Raw genomic sequence first — 22,508 nt, 5'->3', positions numbered from 1 at the left:
AAACAGTTCCTCCTCAAGCACCAGGCACCCAAAACCACAGAGCAAACATTCCAGGATCCGTGTAGGTCAAAAGACAATTACTTTCCCCAAAAAGAAGAGAAGAGAATGAAAGCCATACCTCCAAACAGAGACATAAATGATAATCAACAGCAAAAGTGTCAGCGAGGATACTCCACAGCCTACAATTAACGTGACAGAAGGGACCAGCACCTTTTCCATGTTCTGAAAGAGAGAAAGTGAGACATTAAAAAGTAAGTTCAGCCAGTTCTACCACGAAAATTCCATGTCAAGAACTTTCCTGTTTGTTGGTGTGTCCACTCAGCTGACCTTCACATCACAAACAGGGAAGGAGACCAGGATCTGTTTCTCCTTGACCCAGCCTTTTTTTTTTTTTTTGGACCTGATTCTGCTCTCACAAACCAGTGTCAAGCCTGAGCAACAATTCTGATATGCATGGAAGGCAGGCATGTGAAAGGTGTTATGAGAGGAGGATCAGGCTCTTCATATCCAGTATGAAAGTGGGAAGATAATTAATGAAGCAATAACAGAACAATTACCAATGAGCTCTTCTGGGACAGCGGTGATGAAGGGTGGAGGATGAAAAGAAGGTGAAAATTTTCCACCAACCACAAACATTTATCTGGAAAAGGATGAAATGAAGCAAGGGAAGAAAAAGCAAGATGTGTATCCTCTCCAGGGATCCACCATCCATCAATTCACTGCTCTTACACCACTGCACAAGGCATTTTTTCATAGAAGGGGATCACACAGGCTGGAAAACCTGGTGTGGAATGGCTCTTTTTTCTGACCGAATACAAAAGAACATCAGCTCTTGCAATATAAAGAGCAAACACACGCTGTAACCTCTCTAATGGAGCTCTCTGCATCCTGTGACTGTAACTACCCAACATCTGCCACACTGATATCACTGAACTCGCCCTGTCCTCAGCTTGGAGCCAGGAGCTCAATCCCACTTGGCTTTCTCTGCTGCAGGCATTTTTTTTTCCCCCCCTGGCACGTTTCTTATTTCCACATCAGTGATCTCTGCTGGCAGGAAGGCAGAGAGAGGCAAGGGCCCCACGCAGAACAGACGCTCAAGAACCCTCTGTTTGGGGTCACACCGTTTGCAGAGGACAGGGAGCCCAGTCGAGGTTTGTCATTAGGTTGGCACAGCACCAGCACCTTGCACTTCACTCATGGAGATGAGATGGCTTCTGACACAGCAAGGGCTTAGCACAGGAGATAAAATAAAAAAAGAAAAGTAAATTATGCATGAATTTGGGAATGAAACAGGCAGTCCTCTAAGGACTTGACTACACCGTTTTTTTGGCAGGCATGAGGCTGAACCTCCAGTCAGAGGGGTGCCATGGAGCTGAGGCTACAGCAGCTCTGTTCCAGGCTACTGAGCCTTCAGGCTCAGTACATCAGGCAGGGCTCAGTGCTGGGTTTAAACGGAGCCTGGCCAGCTCAGCACATGGCCAAACCAAACCTGTGTCCACTTCCTCAAGGCCCACAGCGCCTACAGGGTAACTCCACAAAAAGAGATGAACAACCCTGATACACAGAGGTCAGACCTGAATTGTCCCTGAATTTTTAAGGGCTTGGGAAAACCCTCCTTATTCGCTTATTTTGAACATGGACACGTCTCACAGCTGAGGGGAATTAATGAGGAACAAAACTTTCACCACACCACTGCAAGGAAGCCCTCAGCAGCTGTCGGGAAGGATGGAACAAGAACTTCCAAAATTTAGTGACACACTGTAGAAGCCTAAAAAATAAGGGGATTAATGTGAATGTCTCAAACATGAATGATCATGGAGCCAACCAAGAATTGCTGGTAATAACACACTGTGAGGAAGAACAAGGTATGGCTAGAAAAGGGGCCATGCACAGGTAGGGCAGCACTTTTCTGGGAGGAAAATCCTTGCTCTGGCACCTGGAGATTAGCACAACTCAGCACAGTGCAGGCACAGGAATAAGGTGGAGAATTGGGCATGGACTACAGGATGGATCAAGACCACCCAAGATCCCTGAAGGCTCCAACCCACTTCCAGAAAGGTCTAGAAGAACAGACAACTGATTTGCATGGAAAGAGAGAGACTTATCTCCAAAGCAGAGAAAACTGATCTATATAAAGGTATTCCCTGGGCTCATGGGCACCCCAAGGACCCTGGACACCCCATCAGCTGGATCAGTACTGGAGCCAGCACTGGTGATTTCTCTTTTTCCCTTTCCTTGTTTCTCTTTTGTTTCTCTCTCTCCCTCTTTAATCCATCTCCTTTTTCCCTTTCACTCCACCCCTTTATCCAAAACTCACTGCTGTGTGCTGACACTAGATGAGGGAGTAATGTAACAATTTCCATCTGCAATTCACTTACAAAACTTGGGATCCCTCTGACTTCTGCCATTCCTTTTGATCAAAAATTTGGGGTGCTTCCTTCCCCTTAAGGGTGGGATGTCTCACACTGTCAATGCCTTGAGTACCCAGCTGGCACCAAAAGGAGAATGGGTGGTCTGAGGGGTCTTCACTGCGTGCAGACCAGCTACAGACAAGAAACCTGAGCTCCACCAATTCCTTCTGCATCTCCCTCAGCTTTGAGGTTCCCAAGAAAGAGATGTTTCAGGCCCTCTGTGGATTCTTTCCCTAAGCCTTTACAGACACTTGGGTCACTGTGACTTTTTACATCTGACTATGCTCCCACCCTGAGAATTTACTCCTGCCAAATCTTCATGCAAGGTTAGAAGCATGTTTTTGGGAACGAGGTAAACATAAATTTCAATGAAAATATCAACGCTTTGATTTTGTCTTCCATCAAACCAAATTGAATTTGGACATCATCCAGGCAGAGTGAGTGCTGATATCGCATATTTTGCTCCTTATAAATTGAAATGTGGAAAGGACTCTGATTTAGTCAGGTAGGGTCTGGCAGAGATGGATACAATGCCCTGTAGGAAGTCACAGCTTTGTTTGTCCCTCCTGCAGAATCCTGGTGGGCAACAGCCCTGTCCCAGGGCAGAGGTGCAAGGCTGTGATAAAAGCACTGTGGAACACAAGACACTCAGCCATGGATGGCTCCTTGCTCGCTCCCTTCAAGCTCTTTCCCAAGCCTTTCCCTCTCCCTGCTCCCCCCTCACGGCAATCTGAGTTCACATCGCACAAACGGTGGCCTGGGATGAGCATCGATTGTGACATTTGATTTAAGTAGGTCTCATTTCACTGACTTTTCATGGGTAACTGGATAAAAGTGGGGGAGGAGCTCCATTAAAGCAAAGAAAGCTCGACATGTAACTCATTCCTAAACCATCAAGGGAATGGAGTTTGGTTTTTGAGAGATGAGTAGGCCGCATCCCTAAATCCCAACACTGCAACCCCAGCCGCCCTCCCTTCCACATCCTCCCTGAGATCCCTCCACCTCAAAAGACCTCAAGTTCTCTCACTGCCTTCCCCATCCACTGTCCCACATCATCCATAACCCTCTCCTAGATCCTGAAGCTAATTAAGGATCTTCCACATGTAATGGATCATTCCTAGCTCAGATGTTTGCTCCTACACAAGGCATTACACAAATGATGACTGGTGAAGCTTAAGCCAGGCTTTAGGGTAATAACTGATCTCCATCTGCAGCCCATCCCACAGGAAATACTCTGATCTGTACCTCCTTCTTTGTCCTACAAAATATCACAAGCCCCATGTCTAGAAGAAAGGCTTTTGCTGACGAGATGCCATGAAGCTCATCCATTCACTCCACAGGAAAGGAAGGATTGATCCAGCCCTGATAGGATTTTTGTTAGCATCAGGAAGGAGGATAACCACAAAAATCACTGGCTACAGGAAGAAGAGGAGCTTGCTTCTTTGGGAATATTCAAATAATTAAGGTCGGAAAAGACCTTTAAGATCAGCAAGTCCAACCATCAACCCAACACCACCACCACATTCACCACTAATCCATGTCCTCCCTCAGGTGCCACATCCACATTTTTTGATCACTTCCAGGGATGGTAACTCTGCTATTTCCTTGTTTCAATTCTTTACCACTTTTTCCATGAAGAAATTTTTCCTAATATCCAATCTAAACCTCCCCTGGTGCAACTTGAGGCCATTTACTGTTATGTTAAGCAAGTCCTAAAGACTTAGACCCCAATATCTTAGGATTCTGCTTTCTTCCTTCATTATTAAGGTTTCTTTGTCCTCCCCACCTTCTTTCTTTATCTTTATTCTTTTTTTGTTCAGCAAAAAAATCATCATTTGTTTGGTTTTTTTCTGACTAATTAAACCCCCTGACAGAAGGTGGTCAGATGCTGCAGGATCTGAGCCTTGCAAGGGAAATTTCCTTAAAGAAGGAAAAATGGAAAAATCAAGGTTAGTTTAAAAAATAAAGATGCTATCAACAGAAAAATGTGAAAGTAAGAGAAGGAACAGTCCTATGGGATTTTCGCAGCTTCAGAGCTGAGGAAAAAAACCACCCAGTTGTTTGCAGAAGACAGGCCAGGAACAGGATCCCTACCTGCCTGGACTGGAGAGGAACTGCTGAGAGGGGCCATCCAAAAACCCCCTGAAACACAGAAAAAGCTGTTCCTGTTTGGAGCTGGAAACGAAACTTTTCCCTGGGCCAGCTGGGAACAGAGCAGGTCGTTCTGAGTCGCAAGGGCTGCGATTCTGTCACCAGGCATGCCAGGGGAGGAGGGAGGCAATCAATGACATCAGCCAGGATGGAAATAACGAGCGCTGCTGCCTGGGGCCACTCATGGCTGTCCTGCCACCTCATCGCTCTGCCTGGCAGGGCAGAAGGACACTCCTCCTTCCCTTTACAATTTCACCTTGCTTCCTTCTTTTTCCTCCTCTTCCTTTCTCCCTAATTTTTTCTCTCCTTTGTCTTCTCTGTCTCCTTTCCTTTGGCTATTTCCCACGGCATATTCTGCCTTTTCTTCTTGCTCTTAATGCATTTTTCCAGCTCTCCTCCTTTCAAATTCTCTGCATTTCTCCCCTTTCCTTCTGTGGCTTTCTGCAGAACGCTGTGAAAAGCAGCTCCATTTGAGTTGTGCTTTTTCCATTACCCTGCTCTGGCTCCAGGGTCAAACAGGCTCCAATTAGAACAAAGTATTTCTTAATGCTGTGCAGTTTGCCCCAGACCTTACAACCAAGCTGTTCTTTCTGCTTTTTCCATCTTTTATTCCAAGAAAGGCTTGAACAAAGTATAGGCACAACATCACACCAATAAAATAACTGAAAAATTAAACCATTTATTCTGCTCTGAAATTAAACACAGGCACACGAGTTTGGAATTTGGGGGGGGTTGGGATTTGTTTGGTTTTAGAAACGTGTTTGCTATTCATAATAGTTGCCTTGAGCCTGACTTCCCGCACATTTGAAATTAAAGATTCATGAAGTCAGAGAATTGCAGGAGCTCTGGTTGCAAGGGACATCTCCAGCTTTACAACCCAATTTGCTGCTTGGAGCAAGACCAGCACTAACATCAGGTGAGGCTGGTGATGGCTTTGTCTGGATTTGGGAATTCTCCAAGATGGAGAGCTCCCATCTCGCAGGTGCCCATTCCAGAGCTAATAAAGCCTCTTATTTGGCCTTATCATAATGCAGAGCACTAGGGCTCAGGAGCTCAGTCCCTGGGTAGGGACCGGGTGCCCGAAGCTCGCTCGCTCATGCCAAGGCCGCAGGGCTACCATCCAGCAAGCATGGTGATTATCAGCTCTATAGTGATTGCAAGCTCTCAGGATTTCAGCTCTGCTTGCTAGGTAGTGGTGCCCTGGGCTTGAGGCTGCAGCAGACGGAGAGAGAGGAGAAGGAGAAGGCGCAGGCTGTTCCACTAAGATGGCTTTATTTGGGGAAGTCCGTGAAGGGTCTCTGCTCTTCTTCTTTCTCCACTAATGGGGTACAGTATGCTTCTTTTATAGGGTTGGAAAGGATCCAAGCTTGACCAATGGGTAAGGGGTTAACATGACATTGCCTTATAGGGTTACAGAGGTAGGTTAAGGGGTGGAGGACAAGAAAACAGGAATTTTCTTTTGCTGTTTCAGCATTCCTATTGTTCATATCCTCCATGGTGCTTTTCCTAAATCTATGGGGTTTACTACACAGAGCCACAACTCTCTATGGGTGACAGGGCTTTTTCTGAGGTGGCACAAGGGGAGGTTTAGATTGGCCATCAGGAAACACTTTTTTCACTGAAAAGCATTGGAATAGGCTGCTCAGGGACGTGGTGGAACCTGCATCCCAGGAAGTGTTAAGGAAATACCTGAATATTGCACTTAGAGATGTGGTTTAGCTGTGAACGTGGCATTACCAGGTTAACACTTGGACTGTCTTGGAGATTTTTTCTAACCTAAATTATTCCACGCGCCTCCCGAGCTACAGTTTGTCTTTTCCCCCTTGTTAAACCACCAGGCACAAGCCAGAGGAATTTGGTTTTATAATTTCTGTAACTGTCCCACAGGCTGTGACCAGAGCGCCCTTTACATCTTTGCAAGACTGAGCAAGTCCCTCTCTGTCCCCTCACAGGTCACAGGCTCAAAGCAAACAGGCTCATTCCACTCTCCTGACACAGACCTGGATCAGCTGGGTGGGATTTATCCCAAGAATTGCACAGGAATGGTTTTGCTGTGCCACTGGCCCAAAGGCTTTTTATGACTCCTGTGAATTTTTTTTTAAGCCACACTGTATTGATTTCACTGCTGGTTGGACAGCTCTTGTCAAAGCAGGGAGAGAGGTGTCAAAATTGCTGGAATATAATGCTTTTAGCAGGGCTTACAGAAGCAAACAGCTTCCAGAACAAAAGGTGTGTGTCAATGCTGGAGAAAACAACTCAGGAGGGTTGAATGACCAAGAGGTGAATGTGCTCTTGTCAGCTGCCAAAAAAACACTGACTTTTTTAATGCCCAATTTGGTCAGATTCAGGATTTCTCATCCAGGCACAGGCCCTGTGGATATCACGTTTATACTTTGTTGGGATGGGAAATTTCCAGCCCCATGTACCCTGGGCCTGCTCAAGGGAAGGCTCAGTTTTCTCTCCCTGGACCAGCAATTTCCTGCAGTGACTGCAAGACAGGGAGAGAGGGAGAGCAGGACACAAGCTCTCATTCGTGGTGGATGTCAGGATTGGGCCAGGGGCGAGAGGAGATTTTTTGGTGGGTCAGCCTTGTCAGAGGTCTACAGGGTTCACTCAACCCAAAGCAGACGAGCAGTGAGAAAGGACCAAGAAATTCCTTTTTTTCCACAGAATCACAGAATAGTTTGGGTTGGAAGGCACCTTTGAAATCATCTAATTCCAACCCCCTGCATGGACAGGGACACTTTCCACTATCTCAGGTTGTTCCAAGCCCCATCCAGTCTGGCCTTGAACACTTCCAGGGATGGGGCAGCCACAGAATTCCTGTACAGCATGTGCCAGGGTTTCATCACCCTTACAGGAAAATGTTTCTTTCCAATATTTAATATAATTCCACCCTCTTTCAGTTTAAGCAATTCCCCCTCATCCTCTCATTCCATGGCAGCAATGGCAGTGCCCAACAACCCAAAATACAGTCCCACACTGGCTACTAAAATTAACCCTATCCTGAATTAAACCTGTAAAAAAGTCTTTCTCCACCTTTCTACTAACAATTCACATATTGAAAAATCAAAACAAGGTCTCCCCAGAGCCTTCTCTTCTCCATCATTTAACCTTTGAGAAGGGCTTTGAGGTCCCTGCATGAAGGTCACTTAGAGGCATCATTAATAAATCATCTTTTCACACCTTCTTTCTGGCAGATGTGACACCTTCCCAGCTCAGCCCCTGCCATTGTGAGCCAGGTCCAGAGGATTTCCACCTTGTTTTGCTTCTCCCCTATCAAAACCACAGACTTCCCATGTCAAAGATAATAGTCACCCATTATCAGGAACACATTTGTGGAGCTCAGGGCTCCTTTTATGTTATTTGGCCAGTCTAAGAGGCAATTCTGTGTAATTACAGCACACAAAAATCACCCGGAGAGATGTCTTAACACGCTACTATTTATTAACAATCACTAACTCTTCAGTGGATATTGAGTCCTCTCACAAGATGCAACGTGACAATTTGCTTTTAGTAAACAGCTTTGAAGAAGTTTTCAGGGCAGAGGAGGGGTCACTCAGCCTCTCCTTAATGGGAATTGTCAGGATAATTTCCTCCAGGCTGGCAGGGGATTACAGGAGTTAGCAGTGGGCATTATGTACCTGCCAGTCAGCAACGCTCACTGCCAGGCTGGAACTCCCAGGCTGCTCCCCCAAAGCCTCAATGTCCAGTCCTGATGTCAAGGATGGAAGGATCAGGTCCATATTAATGCTGAAGAGCTCTCTCCTCCTGACCAGACAGCTGCTCCCAAATGCTTTCACCACCATTCTTTAAAACAAAGTTTTATTTGCTTTATTTGTCCCTTTCCAACTGCACCTCGGTCAGCCAAGCTACTGAAATCCTGGTTTTATGGAGCTCTGGTGAAGATCCTTGAGTCACCCTGCATCCCTCTGCCAGCTGTGGCTTGGGAAGCAGAGTGAGGAGCTGGGGACCCCAAGGAGGAGAGCGGGGTCGACTCCCAGCTCACCCACAGGTCAGCTGTGGACTCACAGCTCCATCACTTAAGCCAATCTTTTCAAAGGTCTCTCAGCTGATCTGAGTTAGGTGGCAAACACTGGCTTTATCTTCTCGGGGGCCTATTTTGATCCCCCTGGACGTGGAAGGGAATAATACTGCCCCTCCATCTCTCTTCCAAAGCTTAATTCAGCTTAGATCCCTGCTGTGTGCAAATGCCTGGGGGGGGTTCCTAGGGCTGTGTCACAGCAGTCAAGCACCAGCACTTTATTCTCTGCTGTGCAAGACCTTTGGGAAGGATGGAGGAGAGACAGGAGAGAGCTTTTGGCTTAACTGTTTGTGAGCTGGTCAGATGGCATGTCTGGATTTTAAAACTTTTCCATCCACATGGAAAAATCGGTCTGTTCCAGCCTTTCCCTTTAAAGCATAGAGAAGTGAAAATAAAACCATTTTCCACAATGAAGCTGGCAATAATCAAAATGGCCAATTCCTCCATGGGCAGCAGCTTTTTGCTTCTGAGAAAACAGGGGCAGAAGTGAACTTTAATCGTGTTGTGCAGCAGCACTGACACAGGCACTGCGGGAAACAGCAAACCTCAATCTCCCCGTGTCAGTCCTGGAAAATCAAATGCTCCAGGATCCACTCCACTGCCCTGAGATGAAGTGGTACAATGCAGGTATTCATACAAATATTCAAAGCAGAGGGGATTTGTCCATACTGCTCAATGTAACATTAATTCTTTAAAACTCCTTGAAATGAGGTTGTGCTGAGGTGAGGGTCGGCTGCTTCTCCCAGGCAGATAATGGTAAGACAAGGGGAAATGCTCTCAAAATGCACCAGGAGAGGTTCAGTTTGGATATTAGGAAAAATGTCTCTGTTGAAAGGGTGGTTAAGCATTGGGACAGGCTCCCCAGGGAAGTGTTGAAGTAACCGTCCCTGGAAATGTTAAAAAAAAACAGGAGTAGATGTGGCACTCTGAGATATGTTTAGGGGGTGTGGTGGGATTCAGTTGAAGGTTGGACTTGATGATGTTGGAGATCTTTTCTAACCTGAACACTTCTATGATTCAATGTCCTGAACACTGCTGGTTGCCACAAGCTAAGACACATCCAAGGAGCATTATAAAAATTAAAAATTAGGGACAATTACAGGAGCTGTTAGAGCTGCTCCTGTTCTCCATGCCTCTGCCATGGAACTTACAATTATTATCATTATCATAATAATCATTGTTACTACTACCACTATTACCATTACTGGCATTATTTTACCATAGGGACATATGCTCTGTAACTACTTTAAAAATGAGTCTTCTTTCCTGCACCCTCCTGCTTAGAATTGCCCTTTCCTTGTGCTACATGGAGAACAACCAATTCAAATTCCGTAACTAACTTGGAAGCTTGTTGCCCTTATCCCTTGCAGCTTCCCAGCTGAGCACCTTGCAGGGAAATGTGCTAAGATTTACACATAGCTAAAATAAAATAAGTCCATAGCAGACTGGGAAGGGAAAATGAGAGTAGAATCCAGACTGTGTTTATCCTGATTTAAGCAGTATTTTGGTTCCATGCCAGGCGACAGCGTTTCACCAAATTACTCCAAACCAGCCCGCTGTTTGTTTTACACTATCAGTGGCGTGCTGAGGAGTGATGCCAGAGCAGCAGCTCTCCCCACAGCATGGGCAAAATGTTCCTTCCCCATTCCCCTGCATCCTGCCCTTTGGAGAGACCCGCCTGAGGAGTGGGGAACACCTGAGGTCTTGGTGTCTGCAGGATGGCTCCTGCCCCAAATATTCAGATCCCACCTGCCGACCATCACAGAGAGCAAATACCCACTTTCCCTTTCCCTCTGACTGCTGAAGAGCAGTCCATAAGAAAAACCTTCCTCCAAAGCACAAGGAATGAACATTTGGGCAAAGATTGAAGCATCTCTTAAAACCTGCCTTAATCCAAGACCCTTTAATTCAGAGAATCATAGAATATCCTGATTTGGAAGGGACCCAGTGGGATCATCGAGTCCAACTCCTGGCCCTGCACAGGACACCCCAACACTCCCATCCTGTGCCTGAGAATATTGTCCAAACACTTCTTGAGCTCTGTCAGTCTCGAGACCATGACCATTCCCTGGGGAACCTCTTCCAGTGGCCAACAACCCCCTGGATGAAGAATCTTCTCCTGATATCCAGCCTAACCTCCCCTGACACAGCTCCAGCCACTCCCTCAGGTCCTACGACTGTCACAGAGAGAAGAAATTGGTGCAGCTCCTCTGCTTCCCCTCATGAGGAATCTGCAGACCCCAATGAGGTCTCCCCTCAGTCTCCTCTTCTCCAGGCTGAACAAACCTTAATTATGACTTGCAGATGCTCCCATCTCTCACTATTCCATCACTGAAGATCCCTGCCCTGACAGAGGCTCCTGACCCACAAAACTAAGGCTGAACCAACAACCTTGGAGTAAAACACCCCCAGTTTATTGCCAGTACTCAGAGGCTTTCAGGGTCTTCTAGGCTAAGAAAAGAAGATGAAGGGATTTCAGCCATTTGGGTGATTCTGCTGTTATGAGGATAATGACAGCTTTATTCCCACTGCAATCCGAGTAGCCCCTGGGATCCAGCGTGTTTCCATCCCCAGCTGGTCACTGGGGAATCACTGGTGCAAATTCCCTCTATGTGGAGCAGAGATCTCCAGGGAGCCCTCGAGGAATCAGCTTCCAACCCCCAACTCATTCACAGCTGAGTGATTGGAAAGCAAAGCTGTAACAGCCCCTGGATTTACAGCTGTGCTGAGCTGATATAAACAAAATCAAAAGTGGCCCCAGCGGTCGGATATTCCCCACCTGGGGAGATGCTGGCATGATTGCCATGTTTAAAAAGAGGAAAAAGAACCATTCTTCATGGAAAATGAAAGCATTGTCTCACTTGTGAGAAAAGAGGGAGTCATTTTGCTTTCATGGATTTATTGAATACATTCTGTATGTTCTTGTGGTGAGCAGGGCAGGTAGGCAGCCAGCAATGGAGCTGCAGCTGAGTTTTGGCTGGCTGTAATCACACCCAGCACAGTATCAGTTTCTTCATTAGACACCCCTCACATTTAGAGGGACATTTTGAGCTCAAATATTCCCAATTACAACTCTGACATTACTTTTCCACACATATTGCCCATTTTTGTCTTAAAGATTACCAAAATCTTGCCAGCAGGTTTATCTACCCAGCTATTACTTGACTGCAAAAGTATGAAGGGCACAAACCTTTCATAAACTGCTTCAATTTGGGCTTAAATGAACAAAATAATAATGACTTACCCATTTCCTACTGCATGACAATTTAAGGGCAACCTCAGCCTTTCTGCAGGGCATAAAGGGCGCAGAGGTGAAGCAGATTGTCAAATTTACCTAAAGAATTGCTTTTCCAGGCCAAAGTACAATGGAGATGGGTGCAGAATAATAGAATAAAGACAAGCAACACTCAACAGTTCACCTGACTCTTTGAACACACCCTGCTCAGTGCCTGAAGTGCTTTGAAAAGGAAGATAATCTCATTTAGCACTAATTCTGACTCCCACCCCACCAGCCCATGAAACCCAGCCTCCAGCACCCACTCGTTACCATTTTCAAACAAGCCCCTTTGTGATGCTCCCACGCCGTCCTCCTGCCTTGGGAGAAGCTCCCTGAGCACCCAGAGCTCCAAACCTCCCCTGTGAAGCCCTGCCTGGTGCAGTGCCCACAGCCCAACCCTGGCAGATGTGACCACTTGGCCATGACTAAGAGCCTTGTGCTGTTTACACGGGGCCCCACGCCCGCCCCCATCCCGGCATCCTGGGGTTCCAGATGGAAAATTCAGCTGAATTTCCCACACTGCTGGGTCAGGGTGGCTTTGTGGCTCAGAGCTGAGCAGGCTGGAGCGGTGCTGAAGCTCCTGGCTGGTTCAAACTGCAGGTTGTAAATATGAGATGACAGCGGATTGACAGCTACAGGTGGAAGTGGGAAGTTGTGGACAGACTTGGCGATTTTTGGCCTTCCCACCTGCCTTCAGCCCACTCCTCCCCCTCCCACCAATGTGCTGCCCCTCTGCCATGTTCCTCTCTTTTTACACAGCAAGGCACAGACACCAAGGGGATCTACATCACAGAATTTCAGGTAAGAGAGTGGAAAAGAGCTGACAAGCTCAGCTCACGCCTCAGCCTGATGCAAAACCATCAAAACCACCCCCAGCCTCTTCAAGAAAACCTGTGCTGATGGAGTCTGGGCTCTTGTCTATCCCTGCAGTCAGAAGGTTTTCCCTCGTGCCTGAATTAAATCTCTCACTCTGCAATTTGAGCCCAATCCCCAGCAGACACAGAAAGCAGATTATTCCCTTTCCACAGTCACCTTTCAACCCGTTTGAAGATTATCATCCTCTTTCCCCTCAGCCTTTTTTTCCTTGAGGAAAGAGCCAAAATGCCTCACAGAGCTCAGCCATCAGTGTGGAGGCACCACACCAAACATCTCTGACACATCGTCCCCTCCCACACGCCCTCCCACACTCTGGGCTGTGCCAGTCATCCTGCCTGGACCCAGAGCACAGCCATCCCGGGCAGGTAACACACTCATGGTTCACATTTCTGGCCCTCAAATCTGCTCACAAGTGAGGCTGAGCGTTGCTTTCTGAACTCTTAGGAAAGGGGAAAGTGGGAATTGGGAAGACACTGGTGTCCTGGCTTAAATCCGCACCTCCTTAGCAGAGCAGCAAGCTGTGGCAGGGTAATAGGGCAGCTGTCACACTCGCTAAGCTGCCTTCCTGGCAACGAGCCATTAAGCACTGCAGCTCAGAATAAGCACCAAACCCCTCAGGAATGCCTGGACATGCAGCATCCCAGGCATTCTCAGTGAGGCTTTAATCTGAGCTGCAGACAGGGGACCAAGCCCAGCCCTGCTCTGCTCCTGGGGTCACTTGGTTAATGCCAGCGCCGCTCTCGCCTTTCCACCAAAGGGTGAATTTGGCTCGGCATTACTCACGCTCCAGCACTGAATCCCACAACGGCTTTAAGCTCCCAGCCACTTGATCCTGCTCCTCTCCCACGTCCCCTTCAGATGGAGAGATAGATACAGGAGGGTGATGCAGCATTTGCCTGCAGAAGAGTCCCTGCCAGGGCTGCGCTGAGCTCTCCGGCTCCGGCTGGCGGGGGCCGAGCCGCAGCCCCACGCTGCTGCAATCCCACCAGCTGGAGTTTTGTCAGGAGTTAAAGACCTGGGTGAATCCACCAGTGCTGAGCAGGAACTCGGGGAGGAAGGGAAGCTGTCAGCTGGGAATATCTCCCCAAAGTACCCAACGGATCGACAGACAGCGAAATCTGCAGACAGCCGCCAAGGAGGTGGGATGCTGGATGACTGCTTATTATGCTGAGCCAAATCCTCCTATTATTACCTCCTGTGCTACCTGTCTTCTTCTAATATATTCAAGTGTTGTCTCTGCTAGAAGCACAGCACAGCGCTGAGAGGGAATTCCTATCCCACTCGTCTCTCATGCCTTGCCTGTGTATGTTCCAATATCAATCACTTATTTACTAATGGGATCTTTTATTAGGTATCTGTGTATGGAACACAGCAGTGGCAATCTCCAGTCAATTCTTCCAGCAGAATAACAAACTCAGGCTGCCTCTGGCACCTGGAGCACACCACAAGCTCTGTCACTGATCCCCTTCCTCTTAAAACCCAACATAAATCACCTGTACATCAACTCCGGGTCCTCTTCAAATTCAAATGAGATTTAACCTGAATTTACTCTGCAACACAAACTGACAGATTCCACATCAGTGACAGAGCAACACTTTAAAACCAGGTGATTTCCAGCAAAGCAGAAATGTAGGGACACAATCCAGTACTTTCTGTTAAGAGGGCACTTTGGAAAAACAATGGACTTCCCTCAAGAGGGGGTTATATCGTGGGTTGGCAAGTTTGGCTCCCTAAGAGCATCACACATCCTGTCTCCTCCTTAATCACATTAACAGAGAGAGTAGGAGGGGAAAACTGTCTGCCCAGCTGGTTCCTACCCTGTCTTCTCCATTCTATCCACGCCTGCTGAAACTCAGGAGGGCTAAACTGGATTTAGTGACAAGAGCCTCCCTGCTGAGCACAGCAAAGAGCAGCCCGTGATTTACAGAATCACCAGCTTGCTCCTACAGGCTGCCACGGACCCCGGGGAAAAGCACCCCAGAGAAAACACAGCAGCTGCTCCTGCTGTGGAGCAGGAGATGGTCAAAGCCCAGAAATCCCCAGAAGCACTTAGACCACATCCTTCCCCAATCCCAGCACGGAGCTCTCCTGGGATGAGCAGGAGTCCAGCTGGAGTGGCCCTTTGCCACTCCCACCTTGGCATCTCCGCACCCAGGGAGAATTCAGTGGCAACAGAACAAATCCCCAGGAAATCTTAGGCAACATTTCCAGCTCAAGAGGCACAATCAGCTCCCTAAGAGACACTCTACACACAGCAGCATCCTGGAGAGGACGGGGTGATTGCAGGAAGAGGTGCCAGCATCGCGAGCGTGGGAGCTCGCAGAGGATTTGGACCTCAAAAGCCCAAATGTTCGTGGCTCAGCAATGTTCACCCTGGCACAGCTCCTGCCAAGCGGGCAAGAGGAGGCTCCTAATGCTCTGTCAGGGAAATGACAGCACTCGGTGCTTCCTGGAGCACCCTTCAGGCTGGGGGCACTGTGCAAATGTGGATGCACTGAGCCTGGGATGTCACCTGCAAGGGTGCTGCAGCTGGAGACAGGGAAGCAGAAAGCAGGGAAGTGTTCAGCTCAAGGTCACAATTTCACTGACAGGCACAGAAAAGCTCTGGCTGTAGCCTCAACAACACACCCAAACACACCAAAGTCTTCCCTAAACCCCTGCACAACCTGACCAGAGTTTGATGTCTCAAAAGCCTGGCAAAACTGAAAAATTCCCTTCCTCAGAAAAGTCTAATTTTTGAATTAAAGAGTTAAAGTTGCAGAAAAAGCAGAACCTAAGCCTGGAAACTGTTGTGAACATGAGAACTGTCAGTTCTCAAGGTATGCAAAAGGCTTTGTTCTCATCCAGACTCTACATTTTACATGATAAATGATGGAAGAATATAAATGTTAAAATGTTCACCTCCAAATGAAGTTCTCCGGTCTTATCTAAATAAAACCAATATAATTTCCATCAAAATGTTGTCAGAATCGCTACAGTCTTACAAAATATTTGATTCATAACATCAACTTTTTTTTTTCCTTTTTTCTCCTGGGAAACCTGGATCTCCTTCCTGTGGAAGAGAGGCCCTACAGAATTTTAGGAGCTTAAAATAACCCACCTTGTGTGTGTGCACTGTCCATGAAGTACAGAGAGCTCCTGCAGCACAGGACAATCTTTTCAGGGGGAAGATCCTTGGGACACAACAAGATCTTTGAAGGTCCCTTCCATCCCAAAATGGGAGGTTTTGAGGGACAAAAAAAGAAATGTTGTGAGTTTAGAGAGAAGCTTTATCCCCACGGGTAAGAAGCATGCCAGGAAAGGTGCTTCCCATTCTTGCAAACTGGAGAGAACACTGAACAATCCTGGCATATAAATCCTGGAACCATCAAGGCTGGAAAATATCTCTGAGATCATCAAGTCCAACCATCAACCCAGCACCCAAGTGCCACATCCACTTATTTCTTGAACACTTCCAGGGATGGTGACTCTACCACTTCCTTGGGCAGCCTGTTCCAATGCTTGACAACCCCTTTCCTCGAAGACATTTTTTCCTAATATCCAATCTTTTAGATTTGCCCCACTGGCACAACTTGAGGCTGTTTCCTCTCATCTCACAGGTCAGCTCACTGCCTGGCCAGCACTCACCCAGGCCAGATCTGTTACAAAAAAACCCCCACAAAACTCAACAGCTGCTGGTTTTGCCTGTCAGAAAACACCAACACGGAGGTGAGATGTCCCAAAAATTCAGTGCAGACATAACAAACTCAGCACCCCTACAAGTTCTTGCCACCAGTTCTGAATCTTCATCAAGCCTAGGAATGAGAGGAGAGCTCAGATGCCTCTCTCTGATCAGTTTTCTGCAGGCAGGACCGGTAAGGAGGGGGAGAGACAACAATTTGTCAAGTTTTACTCCAGCCCTAAGGGCTGCACAAATCACAGAAGCATCAGTTTGGGCTTTAAAGATCATCCAATTCCAACCCCCTGGCTGGACAGAGACGCCTTCCACCAGACCAGCTTTCCCAAAACCCCATCCAAGCTGTGCTTAACCAACCTTTAAAGCTGGATTGACTTTACAAAGGCCAAGCACAAGGTGGAAGGCAGCAAAGACAACACGGGCCAAACTCATATGAGACAACAAAAGAGTGAAAGGCTTTGCTGCTCATCCTCAGGCTCCTGCTCTGCTTCTTCCCACCTCCAAAAATTGCCAAAATATATTGAAAAAATGACCACCACATGCCTCACATGCATCTCTGTGATTTCCTTTTGCCCTCATTTTCTGTTAGCACTGCTACTGTGCAGGTGTAGCACCACAAGGCATTGCCCTTCCAAGACAGGCAGGGTATAAAGCTAAAACAAAAAGACAGTCCCAAAATGCTTGTCTGTGTTCCTTAATTTAAGAGGTTTTAATCTTTCACGATGGTCAAACAGCAGTTGTGCCAAGGCAGGGCATGAGCCTGCCTCTGTCAAGTGGAAGTAGCAGGGGAAATCAAACACAAATCTGAACTCCAGCTTTTGAGCTGGATCCATCACAGTTTAGGGATGTCTGTCTCCCAAACTGACTCAAAACACAGCATTTTCAGCCTCCAGCTTCACTGAAATCAAGGAAAACTGCTTCCTTTCCCCACTACACCAGCAACTCTCAGGTCCCAGCCCAGGCAAACTGTCCTTGGCCAGTCCCAATCAGCAGCAACACTCGTCCCAAAAGCCTTTTTTCACTGCAAAGGAGCTGTGCCCATACTAGGGTTACAAATATTTCAAGCTGCCAGGGCCAAAGGCTCCAGAAGGGAGATTTATAGCAATAAATAATATTAATGACACAGGCGGACGGAGCTTCTTGTCCTGAGAGCTCCAAAGGCACATGAAAAACTGCACCATAAATGTCACCACCGCAGACACCAACGATGACGAGATGCCACCTCTGGGGACAGGAGGCAACGTGGGCTTGTTCAAAATGAGATTTGGGGAGGAAAGCGAGGGAATGAGGAGCTGGATGAGCACAGCCATGCAAGCTCACAGGGCAGGCAAAGGCAGGAGATGGGTCCCAGCTGGTTCAGCCAGGGTGATGCTCCCCATCATCATCAAACCTTTGGACTGGCTCAGTCAGGGGATTCAGGAGATATCTAAGCCCCAGTTCTCCCCTCAGCACAGCCAAAGGACTCATCCTGATGCTCATGAGTGGACTCAGGGCTGGGAAAAAATGAGCTGGGTAAACATAACTCAACCAGCAGCCAGAGGAGTTGGAAAGAGGGCAAAAGAAGCAATTTTAGGCCTAAACCCCAAAGGAGCAGCTGTGAGTTTAGTTGCAGATATAATAAAACATGCCTGGGGGAAGGAGCTGTATCCTCCTGCAGCCAAGCCCACTCTCAAATGCAAAAATACTGCAGGGATGATAAAGGGCTGACATGCACCCTGTGTTATCCAGATAACACTGAAACACCTGGAGCTGATGGAGCAGCAGCACCTGGCCACATCAAATTAACCATTTTTTCCCCAGATTGATTAATTAAATAATACCAAGCAGTGTGTGAACATAAAATCTACATAAGAGAAACTTCTGCTTTAGCCAAGGCAAAGATTCCCTTTGCTTTTCCCACACTGCCTGATCCTCTGCCCAATTCCAGAAGATGGATCAGCAGAGGACCTCCACCAGCAGATCAGCTGCACATCTGGGCTCGCCTCATTTCAAGCTTTGCCTTAGAAGCCTCCCTGCAGCAGAAATCCCAATTTATTTTCCCCAGCCATGCAACCTCCCAAAACTTTGTCAGGATATCCTGGAGTCCTTCCTCACTCATCAACCACAACCTCTGGAGCCAGACCCTAAAGCTGCTGGAGCTTGGGGTGAAGGGTGAAGCCCTGCTGCTGGCAGGACACAGCCCTGCAAGCTCCCAGGGCAGGTGACAAACCCCACCTGGCTCACCTGAGATCACCCTGTCCACCTCAAGAAGGCTGGGAATTCTCCTGGAGAGCACCAGCCCAGCAGCTGCTTCCCTGCCCGCTTAGTTTATGGTGGCAGGACAAGGAAACAACAGCCCAAGGAAGGAGATGGGTGCAGGGATGCCAGGATTGATGCAACCAGCTGCCTCCAGAGCCCTTCCAAGTGGGAACACGCTCCCAGTCCTACCTCTGACATCCTTCAGCCAGAATATCTCTACCTCAGACCACAGGGTTGGTGCCTCTGTCCAGAGGAGCCCAAAAGCTGCTCTGCTGAGGAGCCCAGAGCCCATTTCCCAGCCCTGTGGTGGCTGGGCCTGCTCGGGGCCCAGGCAAACACAACCAACACTGTGTCTTTAAAACCACTTCAGTGCAGATGTTGTTTCCATGGTAACTAGTGGACCAAATACATTAGTGTTTCTAATAATAAACCAAACCTTCATCTTGGAAAATGTGATCCCCCCTCTCCCTTTACCACTCTCACCCTTTCTTTCTTCCTTTCCCCTCCCCTTTTGCCGAATTAAGCCAGCATTTAACAAGCAAGCCATAATTAGTAAATAATTGCAAGGGCCCAGTAACTCCCAGTGCCCAGGCAGATGGGAGAAGCTTTAGGTGGAGGAGGAGGGTGGCTTCACTCTGTGAACCTGGGCACTGTCCAAAAAGGGATGAACTACTTTAAAAAAAAAAAAAAAGAAAGAAAGAAGGAAAGAAAATAAGAAAAACAAATTCAAAAGCACAAGGTGGGAGAGAGGAGCCTGTGAAGCGTCTTTTGACCACCCCAGCGCCGTCTTTAGTGCCCTGGCACTCTCCCCGTGCTCTGACTCAGGGTGCAGCCGCCCAGCGATAATTTCTAGGAATCTCGCACTTTACTTTTTTTTTTTTTTTTCGGAGGCTCCGTCCGAAGACGCGGCACCGACTTCGTGTCCCCGACAAGCGGCCAAAACTTCACAGCTCCTCCCCTCCACGCTCCCCGCGATTGCAGAGCGGGAACCCCTCCATACACACACCCCGAAACTGCGTGGGGTAGCGGGAAGGACGTCGAGGGGGGATGGAGACAGGCGGGGAGGGAGGGAGGGAGGGAGGCGGAGCGGGGCGATTCCGCCCCCCCAAAAAAAAGCCACGTGCGGAAGATTCCGTGCGTGGGGAGCCCACGGCAGCGAGCACGCCTGCGGGGGCCCGGCGGCTCCCCACACTGAGCGGGATCCACGTCCCAAAGCACAGCGCAGGCATGGAAGGATGGATGGGGAGGACCAGAGGGAGCAGCGCGGCGATGTCCCCGCGTGTGTGTGTCCCCAAAAGCTGCGGTCAGGGTCGGGGGGAAGGGGAGAGGAAGGACGGCGGGGAAGGAAGGGGGAGGGTTATGCAAAGCCTCACGCTGTGTCGCCACGGTCCCGGTGACACCGGACTGCAGCAGCGGCGGCGGCGGCGGCGGCAGCGGCAGCGGCAGCGCTCGGGGCTGTCCCCGCCGCCGTACCGGGGATGCTCCGCTGCATCCCGGGCGCGTCCCTTTCCCTCCCGCTTCATTCCGCCCTGTCCCCCGCGTGTCCCCCACGCCTCCCCCGGCCCCTCCGCTCCTCCCTCGGCGGGACTCACCATGTCGGGGCTGAGCTGGGCTAAGATGGCGAAGGCGGAGAGCCGGTCACACAGGCACTTGGTCCGGGAGGCGTCGAGCGGGACCGTTCGGCAGCCGCGCCAGGACCAGGCGCCGGGCGGAGAGGCGGAGGCGGAGGCTCTGCTGGAGGGAGGAGAGCAGGGAGGGAGGGACGGGGCGGCGGAGCGGGGAGAGAGGGAGAGAGAGCGGCCGTCAGGGCGGGCGGGGAGCGGGCACCGCGCCCCCCGCCGCCCCCATCCCACCAACCCCCAGCGGCTCCATCCTGGTGCTGGTGCTGGTCCGTCCGCGGCTCCCCCGCCCCGCTGTGACCCTTCCATCAACCCGACACATGTGAAGGGCTCCCTGCAGCCCCCGGGCTGCCCGGTCTCACGATCGCCCTAGCCCTATAGCCCTGCCCCACATATCCCATATACACCCCCCTAACACTGTAGCCCTGTCCCTCATGCCCCATATAAACCTTCCTAACTATTTAGCTCTTTCCCACATATCCCATATACATCCCTCTAACCCTATATCCCTGCCCCACATATCCCATATACACCTCCCTAACCCTATAGCCCAGCTATCCCACGTGTGCATGCATAACTGCACTGCCTCATCCCACACAGCCACCCCATGGATGGATAACCCAAGAGTCCTGCCCCACATATCCCAAATACAGCCCCCTAACCCTATAGTCCACCTATCCCACGTGTGCATGCACAACTGCACTGCCTCATCCCACACAGCCACCCTATGGATGCATAACCCTATATCCCTGCCCCATATATTTCATATAAACCTCCCTAACCCTATAGCCCTGCCCCACATATCTCATATAAACCTCCCTAACGCTATAGCCCTGCCCCATATATCCCATATACACCTGCCTAACCCTATATCCCTGCCCCACATATCCCATATAAACCTCCCTAACCCTACAGCCCTGTCCCACATATCTCATATAAACCTTCCTAACCCTATAGCTCTGTCCCATATATCCCATGTATACCTCCTTAACCCTGTAGCCCTTTCTATATAAACCTTCCTGACTCTATAGCTCTTTCCCACATATCCCATATAGAGCTCTCTAACCCTATAGCCCTGTCCCATATGCCCCATATGCACCCTTTTGCCCCTATAACCCTGTCCTACTTATCCCACACGCACCTTAACCCTACAACCCTGCCCCACATACCCCATATACACCATCTTAATCCTATATCCCTTTTCCACTTATCCCATACACACTTTCTTAGCCCTATTCCCAGTCCCACATGTGCCATATACATTTCCTTAAGCCTATAGCCCTGTCCCACTTGTTCCATATAACACAGCCTTAACCTCACACCCACCATATTGATCCACACATGGGACACATGGGTAAATAATCCTACAGCCCCGTCCCTACACAACCTGAACACATCTCCCCATCCCTACAGCCCTGTCCCACATATCCCATTTATGGATATAACACTATGGACCTAAAATACACCTCACTGTCCTCACAGCCCCATCTCTCACCCCATACACCCCACACCCCATATGGATATGTATGGACCTCCCCCAGCCATGGGAACCCCGATTCACAGCTTCACCCCTCCCTTGTTCCTTCTCCAAAGGCCAGGCCAGGACCCTCCTGAGCCCTTCCCCACAGTCCCAGAGCTCTGGGCATGGCAGGGATGTTCCTCCCTCATGGCCAGAGGGACCTGAAGACATCAAAGGGACAGATCCCTGCTTTTTCCTGGCATCCTTTCAGCCTGGGGAAAAGCAGAAGAAGGGGCCATAGATGGGGAAGTCTCCATGGTCTTCATCCCACAGGTGGGGTGGTTTCATCAGTGAAAATGATTGCAGCCCCATCTCTGTGTGAGCACAAGAGGCTAAGCCAGGGAAAAGGGGAATTTGCTGCTCTGCCTCATGTGCTGGGACAGTGGGGACCCAAAAACTGCTGTCATTTTCCACCCATTGTTTCTGTGTCTTGTCCAGTCCTATCTCCTGGGATATGGTCACTCAGGGAGTGCAGGTGCAGAGAGCAAGTGCAGAAATTCAGTAGATGGGGAGAAGGTCAGCATCCCTGTGCATAACCTGGGCTTCACAGGAGCCTGAGACAGGATGAGGAGGCAGAGCAAAAGGGCCATCTGCCCCCACTGAAGGGACATGGGGAAAGATGTCCCATGTCCCCAGCTGACCATCCTCAGAGGAGGGGACCTCGGCAGCAACGCCAGCAGCGAGCCCACGGCAGCT

At 49.1% G+C, this 22,508-nt stretch overlaps 1 protein-coding gene across 10 annotated transcripts in view; it reads right to left on the bottom strand.

Annotated features, from left to right (window-relative positions):
- Window positions 1-22,508, bottom strand: part of ADGRB1 (adhesion G protein-coupled receptor B1) — a 288,586-nt gene that overhangs the window by 67,342 nt on the left and 198,736 nt on the right. For 7 of the 10 annotated variants that reach the window (XM_066566903.1, XM_066566919.1, XM_066566935.1 and 4 more), the window contains 2 exons: window positions 20,267-20,408; window positions 119-222 (listed from right to left, as the gene is read on the bottom strand). In XM_066566903.1, coding sequence (XP_066423000.1) covers window positions 119-222; window positions 20,267-20,408 — 246 coding nt within the window. The remainder of the gene's footprint in view (window positions 1-118; window positions 223-20,266; window positions 20,409-22,508) is intronic. The other 3 variants (XM_066566910.1, XM_066566941.1, XM_066566965.1) reach the window with 1 other exon arrangement.

The sequence above is a fragment of the Molothrus aeneus genome, chromosome 1, assembly GCF_037042795.1.
Source record: "Molothrus aeneus isolate 106 chromosome 1, BPBGC_Maene_1.0, whole genome shotgun sequence".
NCBI lineage: Eukaryota > Metazoa > Chordata > Aves > Passeriformes > Icteridae > Molothrus > Molothrus aeneus.
Note: the sequence above shows the minus strand (reverse complement) of the source record. Positions and strands in the feature narration are given on the sequence as shown.